Source organism: Leptinotarsa decemlineata, unplaced genomic scaffold (assembly GCF_025532065.1).
Source record: "Leptinotarsa decemlineata unplaced genomic scaffold, Ldec_3_MD MMD2_tig00000882_RagTag_RagTag, whole genome shotgun sequence".
Taxonomy (NCBI): domain Eukaryota; kingdom Metazoa; phylum Arthropoda; class Insecta; order Coleoptera; family Chrysomelidae; genus Leptinotarsa; species Leptinotarsa decemlineata.
Window position 1 is genome coordinate 5,571,934 of NW_027412556.1, and position 21,982 is coordinate 5,593,915.

Below are 21,982 nucleotides of genomic sequence, written 5' to 3' on the forward strand. Positions count from 1 at the left end.
CGTAACTTGTCATCTTGTGACGTCATTCTCTTCCTAACGTGAACAACCTATATTTCGATTATTATTGAAATAGTTTCGTTGATGCGTCATATTTCAGGTTCATTGGCAACTCTGCAAGTAAATGTCAAAAGTGACAGATGGGGCGGAAGATGTCAACACCGTAAAAAAAACTCAAATTTGAAGTTGATGGTAATTGAAATAATATATTTTATTGTATTATTAGTGATTTTTGTATCTATTTTCAATCGAGCCTACTTCTTTATAATTTATAGTTGCAGGATATTGTTTAAAATGGAGCCCGAAGACGCTAAGTATATGAGAACGTACGTTCAGACCTTTAAATTTTTTCCTTATTTAAATATTTTGGAATTTCAGGGAACGAAAACCTGGTTCTATCGACGTTCACCCCAATTTTGATGCTATCGTTCTGAATTATGAGCTGGATGTTCAGATTTTGGCGTCTAAAGAAAATGCCATTTATGGTGAAAAGAAGGTGAAATTCTCATGATTCATAAAGTGTGAATGCTGATTGCATGAATATTCTTCTTGGACAATGAACATAGATGTATTCAAATTGTTCTGCAAAATGGAACTTCTCAATTATTTATCCAATATAATTATTGCCTTTAGGATAATTAACCAGTTACACAAAATGCTTTACACTTTTGTTGATTTGTTTTAGATTGGATACTCTACCTCATCTAATATACATGTTTCCAACATTAAACAATTCGCAATTAATCTTCTGATGACTCGATTATTAGTGTAGCCAGAATTTATTGACTTTATAAGTGTCCTCTGGTCTACGGCAGTTTCACTGTAGTCTGCTCTACTGAAATTGTTTTTAAGATCTTTATAGCCCTTATAGGGCAATATTAGAACAACAAATATAGAAGAAAAGCAGTACTACTTGAACAAAGGCTACTTTACATACTGTGAAATGTGAAAACAGAAAATATTTCACATTTTGCATCACTTGCTTGAAACTATCACAAAATAAATCACAAAAGTTACAAATCTCAAAATTATTACACATTCTGCTGATTGATGAACTAATTTGTAGAAGCGTGAAATAGACTATAAGCAATAAATTGATGGATGTAGCTGTTACTACGTGGTAGGAAATCATCATGAAAAATAAAACACTTGTATTTGTTACTAATGTTACTGCAGTTTCGTCCTATAAGGACATTTTCAGATGAATACAAGTTTATTGGTTATTTTAGTTTATTGTATTTGTTTAATACAAGTTAAATACAAGTAGTATAAAATCTTAGGAAGACTAAGCGTCTTCCAATTTCTCAAAGTTGAATCTGTCCATCATCAACTGATGATACTGAGAATCAAATTAGAAAAATTAGAACAAGGTTCTTATCAGTAAAGCCAGAAACAATTACATGACAACCTCAGAGATATAAATATAATATCAGGAAAAGGAAAAACTAGTTTTCATACTTTTGAAAATGCCAAGCACTCTTATCCAAAAAGCATGGTGAAAAATACTCGTCCAAACAATATCAGTCAACAATCCTGAGAAATCAAAAAAGATCTAAACATCATTTATTTTATGTCAGCGTAAATTTTAAAAATGCACAATTTTCAGAACCTCAAAAAAATCATTGATCTACCTATGATCAATAGTAGAACAGATTGCCATGCAATGTCCAAAGAAATTGTTAACCAGTGTGACTTGATACACCATTCTCGACTTGCTGAGGTTGAACAAATCATATATTATTTAAAAAAGAGAAAACTTCAAAATGGCATTAAGGGTAAGTACCTATAATAATTCATTGGGCCACTATTCAATGATTTCGTTGATAATTGTACTGAAAAATTCAGACATTACAGGTATTTATTATTTTCAAAAGACTTAAAATTTACGAAACCATGGTTATTATAAATGACCATGACATGAGAATTTAAAAAAATGCCTATTATGCAACCTTTTTCAGAATTGTTCCGTTTACTCCTATAATTTAGAGAGGATTAAATTAACGTTCTTGTAATGATATGCATATAAGGTCTAATGTTAGTAAAAGCTGAGTATTACTGAAGTTTTTTTTCCATAACACCAAATCGTTATTTTAACACCTTGACACGTGTTTCGATCACCAAGTGATCATCATCAAGAGGAACACATGTCGAGGTGTTAAAATAATGGTTTGGTGTTGGGAAAAAACTCCAGTAATATTAATTTCTACGCCAAGGGTTCCAAACAGTGCATCACAAGTTAGTAAAAGCTATCAATTAAACATTGTAAAATTGATTAGTAGCCTCTGTCACATAGATGGTTTAAAAAAGGTACAGATATGCTGCTTTCGAAATGCAAACCACTGGTGAAACTTACAAATATAACTCAAAAATTCATTAACTCTTCCTAATCACACAAATATTAGCTTAGAATTTCTTGAGTGATAAGACTGGGTAATTAGTTTAATAATCTAATACTTCTGTCTAATTGACGTCATTCAAAACTTGACTGAATAAACTTGTTATAATAATAAATAATAAAAAAAATATTGGTTTTAAGATGTTTATAAGCCATAATAAAATAAGTAACAATTTGAAATGAAACTATGCACAATTTATACTTGAGGGTCTTTTATATATATCTATTTATTCATTTTATTTATTCTCTTTCGAAAACAACTTAAATTTATCAAATCAATTAACGAAATAATCTTATTATTAGTTTTTGTATTCAGGTGCTTCAATTAATTTGGGAGAAATGGACAAGAGTACAGAAAAAACTAGTAATGGCAACTTGGAACCAAATTACAATAATTTGTCCGACTACATTGATCTTTTGTACGAAGGAATGACCGAAAAGATTAAAGGGGCTCAGTTGATTCAACTACTAGCTAGAGATCCCGAAAATTTAGAAGCTTTGGCCAGAAACGGTAAGAGTCATGATTATCATGTAAAATAGGTATAACTATTTAATAGGATCCTTATAAATTATATTCAGTGGTTCAAAAAACTGTCTTGGAGTATAAAGTTGTATAGTTAGGTATGTTTTAATTATTAGTTAGGTTTTAATTTCTTTGACAGATGACAACATCTGTTACAATTTGGTGACAGCAGTGATTTGAGAGCGATAATATATACTTTTATTTTGAATGTAGCACACTTCTTTCATTTATTTGTTGTTCAGGGTATCCAACAAATATTCATTTTTGATTTTTAGTTTAGATATTCTGTATAAGTTTCATCTATTCAATTTATACAACTATTCCGTTATGAGTATATTATGATTTATCTTGTGAAATGAAACAAAGAATCTGCATATTTGAAATTCCAACAGTTTTAACAGTTGAAATGATTCTGAAGAAAACGTTTTTTCCGCACCAGAACAAAAACACTGTCTCTCAATGTACATAACGCTAACCAAGTTAGCATCATCAGGAGATTCATAAAGACTAAATTTATATCTAAAATAGGTCTATTTGTACATGTGCGTTATCAAATGAGGTTCAATAAATGTACCTGATATTTACCTGGTCTCTTTTTGTAAGTCTGTGAACAAACAAAGGGCTATTCATGGATCTCATTCAGACCAATTCATTGGTCTATTTTGATTCATATAGAAGAACTATAAACTATGAACCTTTTTGAAAAGTCGAAGATTAACGAAGATAACCTCTAAGTTTTTGAATCCATTGACTATGTTTGAAGGTTTTTCAACAACAATTAACAACTCTTACATTAAGTACTCATTTAATTTCTCGTGATTTCAGAAACATTGATAAGTGCTCTAGGACGTGTTTTAAGAGAAGATTGGAAAAGAAGTATTTCGCTGAGCACTCACCTGGTTTTTACTTTTTTCTGTTTTTCAATGTATTCTTGCTTCCATGATGTCATTTTAAAGTGTAAGGTAAGTTGTAGTTAGCCAGATAATGAAACATAGAGAACTGTGAGGTCATGGGTATTCTAATTGTCAGAAAATTTTGAAACTTATAGGGAAAGATATATAAATCTATATCAGGTGAAACGCGGTGAAGAATTTGTTTTTTATTATACGAGGTGTGTTCAAAAAAAAAAGGTAAATGTTCAAATTTCGCGGCCTACGTACATTCGATTAGCGATTTTTTTATATTGGTACATTTTTTTCGAACATATCACAGTTTCAGCTGGTTAGCATGTATAGTTTGTTGGTGAGAGGCATAAAAGTTGGAAGTGTTTTGCGTGTTCTGCGATTTTTTGCTATTGAAAAAAATGGGTCAAAGAATTTGCACTGGATTTTGTGTAAAAACTGAAAATAAGTGCTCAAAAACACTTGAAATGTTGACAATGGCATACGGTTATTATACTCTGGTACAAGCTTTTCACAGAAGGTCGACAAGATGTGAATGACGACGCTCGCCCTGGACGCTCCGGCACATCAACAACCGATGAAAATGTCGCATGAGTATTGCTCAGGAATTGTTGAATAACGTCAACGGCCATCCAGAATTGCTTAAAAGGGTCATCATTGGTGACGAATTATGGGGATATGGTTAGGACATCGAATCCGAAGTCCAATTGTCCCGATGAAACAGCCCAGGAGAGCCAAGACCAAAATAGCTCGCTATGTTCGATCAAATGTCACTGTTTTCTTTGATTACCGTGGTGAAGTGCATCAGGAGTTCTAGTCACATGGTCGTATGGTCAACAAGGAGTATTATTTTGAAGTTATGCCCAGCTTGCAAAAAGAAATTCGAAGAAATTGTCTGGTTTTATAGAAAAACAACACTGTAATCATGCCTCAGCTACCGTATTCACCAGATTTGGCACCCATCGACTTTTTCTTGCTGGCTCAGGTGTATTATATCTGAGGGGGATTATTTTGAAAGGGGACAAAATAGAAAGTGATGAATAAATAAATAATATTTTATGAGAAAAATGAAAAATCGCCTTATTTTTTTAACATACCTCGTATATTAGCACTTTATTTCAACAATATGTACCGTAGGGATAAAAAGAAAAATGTTTTGTTGTCATGTTATTTCCATATGTCAATTTATACAAAGGCATAAACATGAAACAGAAAGATTTGCAGTTTGTTTTTTTGAAGTTTTTTATTTATGAGTTTGTAAACTCATTTGTCATTGTTTTCAATTGTATTATTATTTTTGTTAATGCGAATTATTAAACATTTGGCGATTTACTGTTTCAAAAAGATGCCTGTAATTGCAAAGTATAGATAGATAGATAGATATATTTTCACCATGTTACATATATAAATACATTTATGGCATGTCAATATATAAATAGATACAATATAAAGTATGCAATGGATAAAATAATACAATAAAACATATTGTATTTTGAAAGTGTTACAAACATAATCAAGTGAAGCATAAATAAATAGCATAAACAGAATGGAACATTTCAGAGAAGCGATGTGTTGAGTGCATGACTCAGTTGCTTTGTTGTGACGATAAACTCGTCTGTGGAGTAAAAGCAGTGTTCAAGAATATATTTTTTTGTGCGTTTTTTGAACTGATTGAAAGATAGTGATTTGATTCTCTCCGGCAAGCAGTTATATATTCAGAGACTTATTTTGAGATTTGGTTAATCTATCCCTTGGAGTTTTTAATAACTTAGGATACCTAATATTATGCTCATGTATATCTGACTGGGTTTGTAACTGGTTGACATTTCTGTGTATTTCTAATAAGGAATTGTAGATATATAATGAAGGTAAAGGCATGATGCCAAACTTTATAAAGAGTGGGTGACGATGCTCTCTATATCCAACTCCACCTAAAATTCTTACTGCTTTTTTTGTTGTCGAAAGATGGTTATTGCACGAGTGGCATTTCCCCATAAAATTATTCCATAGTTTATCTGCGAATGAAACAGAGAGAAATATGTCATTCTCAGAGTATCAGGTTGAATTGCTTTTTCCAACTGCCTCAAGAGAAACAGAGCACTTGCTGATTTGTTACAGAGCTGTTCTATGTGATTCGACCATGTGAGTTTGTCATCAATAACAATTCTGAGTAGCTTGACAGTGTTTCCCAAGTTTTACACGAAGCCAGACTGTCTCTATGGACATGTTGAAGGATTTGTGGTAAAACTTTGGGTTTAGGTCTCAAACAAATCCATTGCATTTATGTGATGATTGTCAGACCAATGATCACTTATGGTGCAATTGCTTGGTGGCCAAAGGCTTTACAGAAAACGGCCCAAGCGAAGCTCTCTGGCTTACAGACACAGGCTTGTCTGGCTATCAATGATGCCATCAGTACCACACCGTCAGCGGCCATGGAGATCCTTCTAGATCTACCTCCTCTCCACATTTTTCTGGAAAGAGAGGCTAGATGGACTGCATACAACTTGTGCACATTGCCAATTGCACAAATCAATTCAATGCAGAGTGCAACAGACTGTTGGTTGACATTGGAAGTCACAGCATTCTGGAAATGACCTCTGACTTTATGCCTCCAACTGTCAACTACGAACTGCCTTATAAAGTATTACTCCCGAGTAGAGAGGACTGGATCCTGTGGGAGAAGGAAATATTAACAGCAGATAGTTGTTGGTTCTCAGATGGATCAAAAACACCTTCCGGTTCTGGTGCAGGTGTTTTCAGTCGCAGACCCAGGACAGAGTTATCTACCTGCCTAGGAACTTATGCGACTGTATTTCAAGCGGAAATTTACGCTATTGAATTGTGTGCAGAGAGATTGGATAAATCCAACCTCACTCACAAGTCAATAAAAATATTCTCGGACAGTCAAGCGGCGTTGGAAGCTCTTGGCTCCTACCGAGTAACTACTAAATTGGAAGCAGACTGCCAAAAAAGACTCTCCTCGATAGGAAGACTAAATAGATTGTCTCTGGTTTGGATTCCTGGCCATATTGGCCTGAAAGGCAATGAAGCTGCTGACTCTCACGCAAAGGAGGGTGCTGCAAGCGGCTTCATTGGACCAGAACCTGTCATTGGCATCGCTTTGGACTGTGCCAAACGAACACTGAACACCTGGATGGCAAGAAGAGTTATGGCAGAATCTTCCAGGATTGGCTCACTCCAAGGCGTTTATCCACCCTTCGAAGCTTGATTCCAAACAGTTGTTGGACTACAGTAGGGATGAACTACGATGTCTAACAGGCCTTCTTACAGGTCACTATCATTTGAATCATCACATACAGAGACTTGGACTGTCGGAAGACAGTGTGTGTCGCCTCTGTCTGGAAAATGATGAAACTGCAGAGCATATACTTTGTGCCTGCCCCGCTGGGGACCGAATCAGGTTCTTTGAGTTCGGCAGATCCGTACTCTCACCATCTGCCCTGAAAGACCACTCACATACTAGCTGTCTTGCAGAACTATTCAGCAAATAGATTACAAAGAGTTACAATTGATGAATAGTTGAGTACCCCACAAGAAGTCACAATTGGCGTTCCTCAAGGAACTGTTCTTGGACCAGTTCTTTTTCTTACTCACATAAACAGTATCACAGAAATGACCGACTTTTATGGTCACCTCATCTGCTTGCTGATGACACAGATATTGTATACACAGGAGTATCATGGGAAGATGTTTATAAACTTGCTGAAGACGGGCTCCAAAAGATTAAGACATGGCTTGATTATAATCTACTGACTTTGAATGTTAGTAAGACGAAATTTATGACATTTTCTCTGCAAAACACTGATCAGCCACACAGAACAAAACTGAAAATAAAAAGTTTGAGATGCGACTCACATCAACCATGTACATTTGATATAATAGAAAAAACTTCAACTATCAAATACTTGGGTGTTATGCTGGACCAGCATTTCAGGTGGGATGAACACATAAGTGCCGTTAAGAAGCTGGGTTTATTTGGCCGAGTGTGAACTGGTGTGAGCCACAATAAACCCTTATGGGTTGCGGTGGAGGGTCGAATAGACCCACTCACTTTAGACCTACAGTGTTTCCCATTTGTAAGTTCATATTTGAGGAGGTTATTTTTTGGGATTTTCTTGCGTTCAACTTTAGTTTGTTTGCAGTAAACCAATTTTCAGCACGTTTTTTAATGTTATGAGAAGAAGAAGTGAGTTCCATAAGATTTTTACCAGTACTTATCAAAGTAGTGTCGTCGGAATAGAACGCTTTTATTGGGTAATAGGAAGTTGCATAGGTCATTTATATAAATGACAAATAAGAATGGCCCAAGTACTGACCCCTGCGGGACATAATGTTTTATAGGTACTTGATCAAATCATCGTCGACATAAGAACGGTTAAAGAGTGGTGTGATTCCAATCTCTTATCATTGAACATCGATGAAACAAAGGTGATCACGTTTAGATGTAACATAGGGGAAGTACACTTGGAAAATGTAAAAATTGAAAATTTGGAGAAAAAAAAATTTTTAGGGCTCTTCATTGATGAAAATCTAAAATTTGATTTCCATGTCGACTACTTATGTAAAAGACTATCAGCAGGATGTCATGCAGTGAGAGTTGTTGCAAGAGAGTTGGACACTACTATCACAAGATCAGTTTATTTTGCACAAATTGAATCCTATTTACGTTATGGAATTTGTTTCTGGGGAAATTGTGCGAAATTTCGTTTCAATATGGTATTCTCTCAAAAAAGAGCCATCAGATATTTATGCAAGGCTAGCTACAGGGATTCATGCCGCCGATTATTTGTGAAGCAAAAAATTCTGACCTTAGTATGTCTTTTTATTTTGGAAACAGTGTGTCTTATCCACAAAAAATATAAAAATCAATTTGGGAACACCGCAACTTATAGTACACGTCAGTCTTACTCCGTTTCCCTTCCCACACCTTCTCTAGCCCTTACACAAAATTCTATTATTTTCAATAGCAAGAAGTTATTTAACCACCTTCCCATTAATTTAAGGCGAATATATAATGGAAAGAAATTCAGAAAGAAAGTGAAAGAATACCTTGTTGGGAGGCCCTATTATAGTGTGGACGAATTCTACCAAGGCTCTATCGAATAACTGACATGCAGCTTTGTGTAAACAAGTTATTGAAACCAACACAAAATGGCTATCAATGTTCATTATGTAGAATTATATATTTACATTTACTTAATATTCATAAATTCATGTACTTATATTTGTAGCTGTTCAGCTGGACTTAATATTGTTCTGTCCATATACTCTGCTCCGGTGTTTAAGCATTATTTTATAGTTTATATTTGTTAATTGTCCCTTATACATGTTTTACTTTACTAGACTTTGCCAATAAGATGTTTATATCTTGGGTAATAAAGCATATTTTGATTTGAAGTTAAAGTTTCTTTGGTTAACAGTAACATATTTTCAGGTTGGATCGATATGTATGGATATTATCGATTATGAATTGAGAAGATACGACCGATGGAAAGCTGATTTTGAAGGGTCCGAAGTTCCCTCCGACATACCAATTGTGAGAAAGCCGTGCCCAAGCAGTGCCAGTATGTCCGAAATTCCAAGAAGCCGCATTCCCGAGCCTGTTCGTCCCAAGTCGGGCAACTTCACGGATACTAATTTATCCCAAATTATGGAAGGCAGTATTTATGAAGATCTCACTAATTCAATGGAATGTATAGACGATAAGAAATTAACCGACGAACAGAAACTGAAGAGATTCCGAACTCTAGTCAAGAAGCAAGAACACTTGCTTCGCGTTGCCTTTTACTTGCTTCTGAATATATCCGAAGACGAAACTGTGGAGGAAAAGATGTCGAAGAGAAACATTGTTGGCCTTTTAGTTAAGGCCCTGGATAGAGACAATGACGACTTACTCATATTGGTCATCACGTTCCTCAAAAAGTTATCTATAATGCAATGCAATAAAGATGCCATGAGCAGTCTGAATGTTGTCGAAAAGTTGCCTCGCATGCTCGACTCCAATAGTGCCGATCTAGTCCATTTGACTCTGAAGCTTCTGTTCAATCTATCGTTTGACAATAAAGTCAGATTCAGAATTATGAAAGCAGGATTACTGACGAAAATTATGAGTCTTTTGAGTAAGTAACGCAAACATTTTTCTGTTACAATCAATTGAAAAAATAATTATTTGAAATAACTATGAGGTTTCGGATAAATGTAGCATGTACGAGGGTGATCCCAGAAGTTCCGGCCCAATGAAGAAAACATAGAGATTCTAAAAAAAATTTATTCATTTTTCAAATCTCCTTGTAGCTCTATACACTTTTCCCAGCGACTTTTAATAAGTTCGATGCCATTTTTATAATAAGTATTGTCTTAATAATAATAATAGTAATTTTAATTTATTGAACAAAATTACAATTTTGTTCAACTGGCTATCGACCGAAATCCTTCCGCCCGTGTAAGAAAATTGCTTTGAAATAACATGGCTTATTTTACAATATAAATATATATATATATATTTTTTTTGTTTGATGCAACTAATTTTCCTTCATTTTGAGTATTTCAATATTAAATTCTACAAAAAGGATTTGAAGCTTTATACCTTCTATTAATTATCTGCGAGCGCTTTCGACAGTTGGTAGTACTGTCATCTTCTGGCACTCCTCAAATTGGTCATCTTGTTGTCTGTCTCTTTATACGGTCAGAGCGTCTTAACTCAGGTATTTCAGGTACTTTACGTAAATTTGCCTGTATTTGTTCTGCATCAGGTACTCTTCTTCGTGTTAGATCTTCTCTAGGAATGTGTATGGTTTTGTTTAATATATTGAATGTGAGATCTTGTTGTGTTTTGATTTGTACTTGTTCCTCGATAAGTGACTTATGACAAATCAAGAAGGGAAACCGCATGGACATTTGGGAAAACTTGAACATCCATAAATTCAACAGTCATAAATCACTTATCGAGGAACAAATACAAATCAAAACACAACAAGATCTCACATTCAATATATTAAACAAAACCATACACATTTCAAGGCCCTTTGTTTGATATTGAAAAACAGTGGGTGCGAGTATTCAATAAGTGGACGACAGATTAATTTATATATTCGGCTTGCTGTTGATATGTTTGCACCTGCTCCCAGGTTTGTCAAACTTGTGAAATGTGCGGCTCTTGCAATCACTTTATTTTTTTTTGTTATTGACATGGCTGTTGAAATTTAGTCTGGAATCAAGCGTAACACCTAGGTTATTGTTTGTTTTACTGATGAACGTAATTAGATCATTAGCAAATAACAAGAAAAAAAAAGGGGCCTAAATTCGAACCCAGGGGAACTTCCTGCTCTATATCACAATCATCGCCTGTACATTGACCAATTCTCACTTTTTGCCTCCAGCTATAAGATAAGATCTCACCAAATCATGTGGTACCCCTCTTACACCTGATCTATAAAGCTTAGATAGGAACAGTTGACTCTGAACAATAATCAAACCTAACTTTATATAAAACTTCAACCATTATTCGAATGTATATCGCTTTACTAGATCGCTTCGCGTACCGCACTGTAACTTCCACTTGACTGTGTCGATATGCTCGTGGCTAGCGTTTATATATCGTAATCGAATGCGGTAGAAAAGTCACCAGAGTTCCATCGAAGTCGGTAGCATTATTCTCTCTACATCTAGAGCGGCAGCGAACATCGTATATTCGCGCGCTCTTAGCTACGTCACAATTGGTTTATGGCTACCAGAGGCGGCCGGAGTTATTTTCTTAAGGGCATCACTTACAACAATATTATAATTCTTCGCCAAATACCTAATTCTTGAATAAACTGTTTGTAAATTCTTTCGCAAATAAATTGTCACGTTCCTCCTCGACAAACACGTAACAAAGAGACATTCGCCATCGAATACCTATGATGCAATCATGAAAAGCATTCTCTCTTTTTCTCTGATATAAATCTTCGAGGTAAATTACGGGCCACTGTTTTGAATTGGAATTTATTCCTTTCATCTATATTACTGCCCCACCCTCAGTCCCAGCTAATGATACTACGTCGCATTTATGACTAGATTCAAACTTCTAGTTTTTCAGGCGATGACAAACATCAAGAAATTGTTCTGAAAATATTATATCACTTGAGTTATGAGGACGAAGTCAAACACCAGTTTGTTGATTGCATTGGACTAGTAAGTATTAGAAACTAATTATTTAGTTTTCTTGCATTTTTTGAATGTTTCAATTATTTGAGCAAAATGTTCTGTAATCCACACCGTTTGATAATTGTGAAAGCAGCTAAGATCACCTTTTGAAATATCTTGTTAGTTATAATTTAAAAAGGTTTGAAGAATATTTCCTTCAATTTTAGATCACAGACATGCTGCTTTTGAGTGTCGGAAATGAAAATGATAAGGCAATGGTTGCGCTATGTATCAATTTAGCTACTGATCCTTCCAATACCAAGCATATTATCAAAAAAAAACAGACTTCAGTCCTTGATGATGCGAGCATTTACTTTTCATGATGCAATGCTCATGAAAATGTTGAGAAACATTTCGGATAACCCTTCTTCTGCACCTTCATTCATAGTGAGTTGATTGGTACACCATTAAAAATTCAGTGATGTATATGGGGTCTATTGAAAAAATAAGGTCAATTTTCATTTTTCTCAAAGAATATTTATTTATTCATCCTTTTCTATTTTCCCCGTTCAAAGTATTCCCTATCAAATATAATACACTTGTACCAGCGTTTTTCCAATCCTCAAAGCAGTTCTGATATGCACTATTTGATATATCCTTGACCTCTTTCAGTGATTCGGTTTTTATCTCCTCAATCGTCGCAAAACGCCATTGTTTTATGGATCTCTTCAATCTTGGGAACAGGAAAAAGTCGCAGAAGGCCAAATCTGGTGAATATGTTGGCTGGGGCACGATTATGGCGTTGTTTTTGACCACTGTCAAAAGTGTGTTCTGAGTAGTTAACTCCATTTTTTACTCAAAATTTCATTCATATTCTTTGATCCATTTTTTTCAATAGCAGAAAATCGCCACTTCTAACTTTTCTGCCTCTCACCAATAAACTAAATATGCTGAAACTAAACATTCGTTCGAGACGAGTGTACCAACGTAAAAAACGCGCACAAAATTTGAACATTCACCTTATTTTTTTGGAAGACCTCACATTCTATTGCATTTTGAGTGCTAGTACAATGTTAAATTCGTATATTCCTGCAGGAGTTTGTTGGCGACATAGCTAAAGCCATTGTTGATTCGAAAGACGAAGATTTCGTTCGAGAGTGTATTGGCATTTTGAGTAATATACACCTACCTGATTTAGATTGGGCAGAAATATTCAGACACTTTGATATGGTGAAGTGGGTAAAAACTGTTATTACCAGTAATAACACAGATGCTGAAATGGTTTTGCATGTAAGTTTCATGCGGAATATAAATATCGCTTGGAAATGTATTGGAAAATTTTTACAGGTTGTTATTCTTCTGGGCACAGCAGCATCTGACGAAGGATGTGCAAAATTGCTTTGCGAAACAAATATTCTAGGTTTGTTAATAGATTTACTAAAAACGCATCAAGAAGATGATGAAATCGTACTTCAGATCGTATACGTATTTTTTGTGACATTAGCACATGGATCAAATATTGATTATATAGTAAGCAAAACAGGTGAGTTCCTGCATTCAGATCAAAGGCTTATCTAAATAAAAAATTTCATGTGTTCTGAGATTCCATGATTAATCCGATGAACAATCAATTTCAAATATTTAAATTTGCGGTAATAATGGCAGCTCACTTCCGTTAGTTCCTTTTTTTTCCACAGAGGGCCCTTTAGGTGTCAAAATTGAAATGTCCGATGCTTTCTAGGGATAGTCTATTGTATTATTGATAATTGATTATGATTCTCCTCTCTTTCTCTTTGATTTTTTCTATGGCCGTTGTTTCTCATTCGAGCGCATTTGGCCAGTTCTCCCTGTCCATAGTGAACATAAGCTTCGTCCGAGGGCGGAGCGGTCTTGCTCGAGGCAATGCACTTTTACTATTAACAAAAACACTACTTTTTACTCGTGAGGCCTTTGAATAATAATGAAATGCACATGTTCATATATTTTATAGAACTGACGACCTCTTTGAATCCGCCGATATCCAACCAAGTTACTGGCGCAGGGGGTGCGAGTCCTCTCATTTTTCACTTCAATCTTCATTCAAACGGAACTTTATTTTAGATTACACTAAATTTTCAACTTGCACCCTCTGCACTACACTCCGACCGCAACATCTACTTACCTTCTTTGAGGGCAGTCGTTATCGGCACCTCTGTCGCGATTGGAGAGGAAGTCAATTAATTATGGTTGTAGTGGGATTCTTCAGAATGTTTGAAAGATAAACACCTGGCGCTAGCGTTTTGGAAAAATTCGAATTCAAGGACAAGAGTTCAAATTGTAGGCTATTTTCAAATTTGGATGTTTTGAAGCAAAAATTGTTTATAGAAATTTCTTTCACTATTTGAGTTGTATGAGGACCACATCAATTATATAAGATGAAAGTACATCTGTGTTCGCTATCGTGTCAAAAAATGGCTTAGGGTGGCATGACTGTAAAAATAAATTCCGACATTTGGCAACATCGCACGAAGCACTGTCAAAAGTCAGTTTCAAGTCTAGACAGAACAGTGTTTGTACGTTTGTAGTTATTTAAGTGTTTTGGGCTTAATCAACATTTATTGAAAAGAACGAAATAAAACTAATAAGTAATCTATAGAAGATGAAGAATAATAATTCGATATAAAAATCCAGAAGTTATTTAGAATAAGTTGAATAATACCTGCCAGCCGTATACAAACATAACCTTAAAGTTTGGAGAAGCACGTGCCGATTTTCAGAATGGAAGATCATTCGAATAGTGTGAAGTCAAAGAAAAAAAAGATAAAATCATCCGAAATAACTACATTACAAAAGTTGGGTGATTTTTCTGTGGAGTCGTCCGAGAAGATTGCTAAATTGGATACATCGGAATGGCCATTGTTATTAAAAAACTATGACCGTTTGAATGTAAGAACAAATCATTATGTACCCATACCTACTGGTTCATCTCCTTTGAAGCGAGACATTTCTGAATACGTTCGATCAGGATACATAAACTTGGATAAACCTAGTAACCCGAGTAGTCACGAAGTTGTGGCATGGATAAAGAGGATTCTGAAGGTTGAAAAGACAGGACATTCAGGTACTTTGGACCCTAAAGTTACTGGTTGTTTGATAGTGTGTATTGAAAGAGCCACAAGATTGGTAAAATCCCAACAAGCTGCAGGTAAACAATACGTAGCTGTTTTCAAGTTACACTCTGCCGTTGAATCTATTAAACATGTTGTCCAAGGGCTGGAAAAATTGAAGGGAGCACTATTTCAAAGACCTCCACTGATATCCGCTGTTAAAAGACAGTTACGTGTTCGAACAGTTTATGACAGCAAATTGTTGGATTACGATGAATCTAGGAATATGGGAGTATTCTGGGTCAAATGTGAGGCTGGGTCATATGTACGTACATTATGTGTACATCTAGGTTTGAATGTCGGAGTTGGAGGGCAAATGCTAGAACTTAGGCGGGTCCAGTCTGGCGTTACTGGTGAAGAAGATGACATCGCAACAATGCATGATGTATTAGATGCACAGTGGCTATATGAAAATCACAATGACGAGACTTACCTCAGAAGAATCATCAAGCCTCTTGAGGGTTTACTAATCAAACATAAAAGAATCATAATGAAAGATAGCTCGGTGAACGCTGTTTGTTACGGAGCAAAAATTTTACTTCCTGGTGTTCTCAGATATGAAGACAATATTGAATTGAACGAAGAAATAGTAATTGTGACTACGAAAGGTGAGGCCATAGCTTTGGCAATAGCTCAAATGACAACTTCGACTATGGCCAGTTGCGACCATGGTTGTGTTGCTAAAATCAAAAGAGTTATAATGGAACGAGATTTATATCCAAGGAAGTGGGGACTTGGTTCCAGAGCGAGCCAGAAGAAAATATTGATTGCCAAGGGGCAGTTGGATAAATATGGAAAACCAAATGAAAACACTCCTAAGGAATGGTTGCATAGTTATGTTGATTATTCTATACCTGCAGCTGCGAAAGAAAATGACGAGGAATCCGTAAAGAAACGAAAATTGGAAACCGATGAAACAGTACCTACAGAAACGGTTTCGCCGGAAAGAAAGAAGAAAAAAAAGAGCAAGTCAAAAGGCGAAGATTCCGCTGAGGGCTTAACAGAGGGTACTACAGAGAGTGGAGGAGATGCTGCAGAGAGAGTAGACTCTACATTAGAAGAGGAATCTAAAAAAGAGAAAAAGAAAAAAAAGAGTAAATCAAAAAGTGAAGAGAGCGGAGGAGAAATCATTGACGCAGTACAAGAATCTGGGGTTGATGAGGAGACGAAGAAAGAAAAGAAGAAGAAAAAGAAAAAGCATTCTGAAGAGGCCGAATGAGTAATTAAGCATGTCAGAGTAAAATAATTTTTTATGAATATATTTTATAATTATTCTGTATCTTGTATTTCAAATATATGATATACAAAAAATGAAATCTGTCAATAAAAATAAACTTGTTGTTTTCGTTTATAAATGTTTAGTTTTGAACACTTTCACTGAATATTTTCCATGAAATTTTTTATACTGAAATCACAATCTATTTTTGATCCAATGATCAAGAAATAAACCGATTATAAACTTTTGAATGTTTTTCTTTTATGTTTTTCAAAAATGACCTCTTAATATGATTGGTTAATAATAACTTGGAACAACAAAGCATTACAAAAGGGAAGTAAATATAGTTGAATTATTTAATAAGAATATCATAATTGAAAGGGTATGGCAATTTGAAATTACAACAAGATTTGGAAATAATAATGAGAAAGTATATAAATGTTTGTTGATGAAAAAATATTAATTTTTGGGAAAGAAAGGTTATGGTTTTCTACTTCTCCATCTTTATGCAAATGTGGAAATCTTCCAAAGAAAAGAAGGAAGCAATCAGTTTCAAAATGCTAACTCTACAAAGATCATGCAAAGAAGTAACTTTTACTTCACAAACTGGAAGACAGTCTTCTCGAAACAACTGTCTACATAATACATTTTTGAATATGTTATACTGAAGTTTATGTTTCTCATATATTTTCATGGTATAAAACTATGACTACTTTTCAAAGTTAATTTTCATTTTATCGGAAACTAGTCTAAGAAAACAGTTCTGAACACTTTCAGTTATATTATATGAGCTTGGTAATGAGTGAAGCAATCGTACTCATTTTTTGAGAGCACCAAACTTATGAAAAGAGTTTTCGACAATTTTTGATAATTTCAGTGAGAAACTCTAGAGAGAAGTGGAAAATAATTTAATATGTACTGCTTGAGGTACTAGGGTAAATAGTAAAAAAACACAGTTGTAATTACTCTTACTTGTCGATACACATTGGAAGTTTCAAGAAACACTGCTGTGAGTCATTTTTTCTCATATTTGGTTGAATAAAAAATCTAAAGAACCCATTCGGATATCCTGAGACAAAAATTAGTGACTCTAGAAAATGTATAAGAACCGGAAAGTAGTGGTTAAATATGTTCGGTTATCTGGGTGAAAAATGAATTAAATCATATGTGGAAGGCAGTGTGTGATTGAAAGGGGTCAAACTTGTATCATAAAATAAGGAGAATATGATTAGACTTACCTATACCCCAAAGTCAGCCTCGGATTGTTCACTTACAATATACCAAGCATTGTGAATGAAATTAAGGTGCAATATACCGGTGACTGCTTCGAGGTTTGCAGTTCACTTGATAACTCTAGAAACCAATATATTTTTGTCCCTAATTCATAATCTAAACACCAATAAAATGCTATCCATAACTTTCACACCAAATAGTCCTAGTAGTGATTGTAATTTTAGCATAGGATCAGTAACACTGGAATGCACGCCTCCAAGCAAAGTCACATAAATAATATTGCAACAATTTTATCACAATAGTGTTTTTGTTTGAAAGCTGTATAAAAATGTTTCGCAAAATGTAGCACTACTGCATACTGCGGATACATTTGAAGTCACTAGTTATAGTATCATTTTTTGGGAATGTCTGTTGACACTTCTCAAATATTCAGTCTTCAAAAACAATGTTTGAGAAAAATTTCCAATTTCTCAAATAGAGAATTGTAAGGTCATATTCCTTTTCATAGAAGTCGTTTTCATAATACTCTTAATACGGTTTTCTCAATTTAGTGATACCTTTTTACTTTTGAACAGAAAAATATGTCCTTTTTTTTGTTATTAGTGTATATTTATTTATTCAGTAGGCAAGCCTAATATACAAAAAAAATTATAAATTTATAAATATCTTACAACATTAATGAACTATGTAAATATAATGAACATTTGAAAGTACATTTAAAGAAAAACAAAATATACTTACATATTTATACATTATTACGATTCTACCCATCCTTATCAACACAAATTAGCAGCTTATAATAGCATGATTTACAGATTAGTCAATGTTCCTCTTTCAATAGATAATTTCAATAAAGAACTTGATATCATCAAGCAAATTGCAGTTAACAATGGGTTTAAAGTCGAATTAATAAACAAAATACTTGCCAAGAAAGTCTACGCAAAAGCGATTTGACGTATTCCAAAAACACTTTATTGTGAGATTTTCAACTCTAGAGTTGAAAGACACGCCAGATGAAGCCATTGTATGGCGAAACACGTGTTGCGTTTTTGTAAAACAATTTAGTGAAAATCTCACAATAAAGTGTTTTTGGAATACGTTAGTTATGGATTTTCATCAAGTATCGGCCGATTCCATCATATATATAAAGCGATTTGAAACGTTTTTCCTATTGATAAAATAGATAATCAAAATTATAGAGCTTTAATGTATTTTGGACAACCAACTGAATAAGTGACTTCATTTTTGAGAAAACGAGATATTAAAATTGCATATAGAACAAGTAATATGTAAAATAATAAAAACAAAACATCCAAATTCGATAAATCGGGAGTATATAAATTAAAGTGTGGAACGTGCCCTAAGGTATATATTGGTCAAACGGGCAGACAATTTAGGAATCGAATCCAGAAACATCATACGAGCTATGTAAATGAGAAAACATATTCAAATCATCTTCTAGAAGAAAATCATATCTTTAGCGAGAGATTTGAATAAATCACCATTATTGAACTTGTTTTCTTAAAAACCGAGAAAGAATTATTATTGATGTAGATGTGAGGTAATATGATTCACTGAGGATACACTACAAAAACACACTTTTGTCTATTTTCCACTATATTTCTTTATTGTTGACCGGTTTCGGCTATTACACCATAGCCGAAACCGGTCAACAATAAAGAAATATAGTGGAAAATAGACAAAAGTGTGTTTTTATAGTGTATCCTCAGTGAACATGAATTTCCACAAAATAAACAAGTCTTCAATCGAAGAAGTAATATGATTCAAGTGATCATAATTGAACAGGTACCTTAGGTAGAGGTTTCAGTAATTTTCTGGAGGTAGTCTCAATTATGGTTACCTGTAGTATATAGATATTAATGTAAGAACAAGTTGAAGTATTCAAATCACTTGAGAAAGCTACTGTGCTAGCGAAACATGTGAGATATTTTTCAAATAAAGTTTGTGGAGATCAAATCGTGAGGTGTAGTTTTTGTAATTACTATGGATCTTCATCAAGTAACGGCCGAATCAATCAGAAAAAAAAGTATTTGTAGATTGTTAGGTTAGATCACATTTAAGAAAAACCAACCAAAAAAAAACCAAATATCATAATGAGCTGTCACTAATGTAATACTTTAATGATGACTTAAATTGGTTTATTGAATCAGATTCTTTTACAATAGACAATTATTTTCGTTCGTTTGTTTCAGAGGCACCGGCTTATCTGATTGATTTACTTCAAGATAATAATAAATTAATAAGAAAATTGTGCAATACCTGTCTTAACATAATTTCCGATCACAGTAAAACTTGGGCAGAGAGAATTCGAATTGAGAAATTTCGTAATCACAATGCTCAGTGGTTGACTCTAGTTGATTCTCAACAACTTTCCATAGAGGATGATGATGATGAAGAAGATGAACTTCCACCTTATTTGAACACAGAATATTTGAGTACAGCTGTTGTTCCACCGTTGACGGGTCCACCACTGTCGGGTAAGCTCAAAAGTCCCTGTGCACTACTGAAAGAAACTTACTTCACTGATGTGATATTTCCTGAAATGTGTTCACGTTACGTTTATGTTTAATTTATACTCTTGTGAATGCTTGGTTCATGGAAACTTTAACTTTTGGTACTTTTATTACCTATTTCTAAAGTTGTATTATACAGGATGTGATTTTTTCTCATTTATTAACTCAATAAGTCTCTCAAACGAGGTTAAAAGTATATCTCGTTGAATGAATAATTTAGGAATCATTTACATCAAAATTCTCATTCGACTTCGAACATTTTGTTAACGAGAACAAATTGAAACTATAAACATCGAAAAATCTCACAGAAACTTTTTTGTTCCTCTTGACAAGAGGAACAAAAAATCTCACAGAAACTTTTTTGTTCCTCTTGACAAGAGGAACAGAACACTTCAAAACAGTTTTGTTTTAATTACTATAGTTGAGGAAATCCTGGTTAAAATTCGGAAAAATCATATAGTATTATCTTGGAAAAATTCAAGTTATGAGTCACAATTTCCTTTGAACTTGTTTTGTAAATCATTGAGTTTCTGATTCCGTTAATACTTCACAAATTTTTTACGAAATTCTAGTAAACAAGCGATTGTCTTGAAATATTTTCCCAGTTTGGAACCATTCTCGAAGAATTCACATTATGGGTTTCCCATTATGATTTGAAAAAAACTTTCAAGTTCAGTTAATTGACACTAATATCTGGCCTGCTTTTGCACGTAAAATTCATATAGTTTAAAGCTTAAACAAATTTTGAGGTAAAAAGCTTTGGTTATGGTGTACATACGTGAAAAATCATCTCTTTCGACTACCAAGCTCATTTGTGCTTGTTTTCCGGCTGAAATTGACATTCTAATTTTTCAGATCTTCATGAAGACGCAGAGTCAGAAATAATTGCAGATCAGGAACTCGATTGTGATTACTTTGATGATAAAAATCAAGATGAGTAAGTTTGATACTTGTAGTTTATTGTTTAAGAAGTGAAATATTCAAACTTTCGCAAATTTATGCGAAGAATTATGTTGTTATCATTTTCCCATCATTTTGAGCTGCTACTCTTTATGATTTATTGTTTTTTATTTATCTAAGGGGCAGCACCCAATATACAAACATGTTTTTACAAAGGTGTACATAAATTATTGAGATCAATATTAAAATCAAACCCAAGGACTATAAATGAGTGCAATGTGATTCAGATATATACACATACACACATGTGTATATATACATACGTATATGTACACATGTGCACGTATATATACACGTTTGTTTAGAAGTGATAGCAAACTTTAAGCTACTTTCAGGAATATTTAACAGATCCACTTAAATATCATACAATTCTGGGTAATGGAGAGTGTTTTCTATAATTGCATTTATGGAAATCAATTGCAATATTGATCAATGCTATTTCATGATAGAAGAAAGAAATTTTATTGACCTCAAATTACAATTTCTCTTACATTCAAAAATATCTGCAATAACAAAATTTGCTTAGGTCCTACTAAAAAGCTTCATAACTTTTTATTCTTCTGAAAATCAAATCAATTAGTTTTTTGCGGCTTCAACACAATTTTCAATTTCCTGGTAATTCCAAGTATTAATAAATCTTATTGTTTCAGAATACTAGATTTGGAGACTTGAGAACACTGCCTGAAACTTTCGCTTTATTGCCTGAATCATAGCACAATTCTGAATCACATATGGGGCAAATTCTAGTCATTTATTGAATAAGTGTAATAATTTAGGAATAAATTATGCTTTACAAAGTAATACTATTTTTCATTATTATTTTATATATATTTTTAATTGAAGTTTTGGAAATCCTAGATTTAGACCTCTGTTCTTGATTTATTTTTTTACATCTTTGAAACTGTATCAGAGGAAAAGAATGAATAGG

At 33.9% G+C, this 21,982-nt stretch overlaps 2 protein-coding genes across 2 annotated transcripts; both read left to right on the forward strand.

Moving 5' to 3' along the window:
- Positions 1-71: 71 nt before the first annotated feature.
- On the forward strand, positions 72-21,855 carry Kap3 (Kinesin associated protein 3). Its single transcript, XM_074174896.1, is given in 15 exon segments — positions 72-189; positions 273-323; positions 376-493; positions 1,604-1,772; positions 2,709-2,903; positions 3,741-3,877; positions 9,276-9,960; positions 11,919-12,013; positions 12,193-12,288; positions 12,290-12,412; positions 13,061-13,255; positions 13,313-13,508; positions 19,774-20,058; positions 20,950-21,031; positions 21,705-21,855. Coding segments are annotated over 14 exon segments (2,430 nt in total). The 5' UTR covers positions 72-189; positions 273-291; the 3' UTR covers positions 21,727-21,855.
- Nop60B (dyskerin pseudouridine synthase 1 Nop60B) lies at positions 14,473-16,574 on the forward strand. The gene has a single exon (XM_023170016.2). The coding sequence runs from the start codon at positions 14,723-14,725 to the stop codon at positions 16,328-16,330; it is 1,608 nt and encodes a 535-aa protein (XP_023025784.2). The 5' UTR covers positions 14,473-14,722; the 3' UTR covers positions 16,331-16,574.
- Positions 21,856-21,982: the final 127 nt, after the last annotated feature.

Bases quoted from the DNA above. Each gene is read 5' to 3' on its own strand.
- Nop60B (XM_023170016.2), top strand. From the start codon at position 14,723: ATGGAAGATCATTCGAATAGTGTGAAGTCAAAGAAAAAAAAGATAAAA.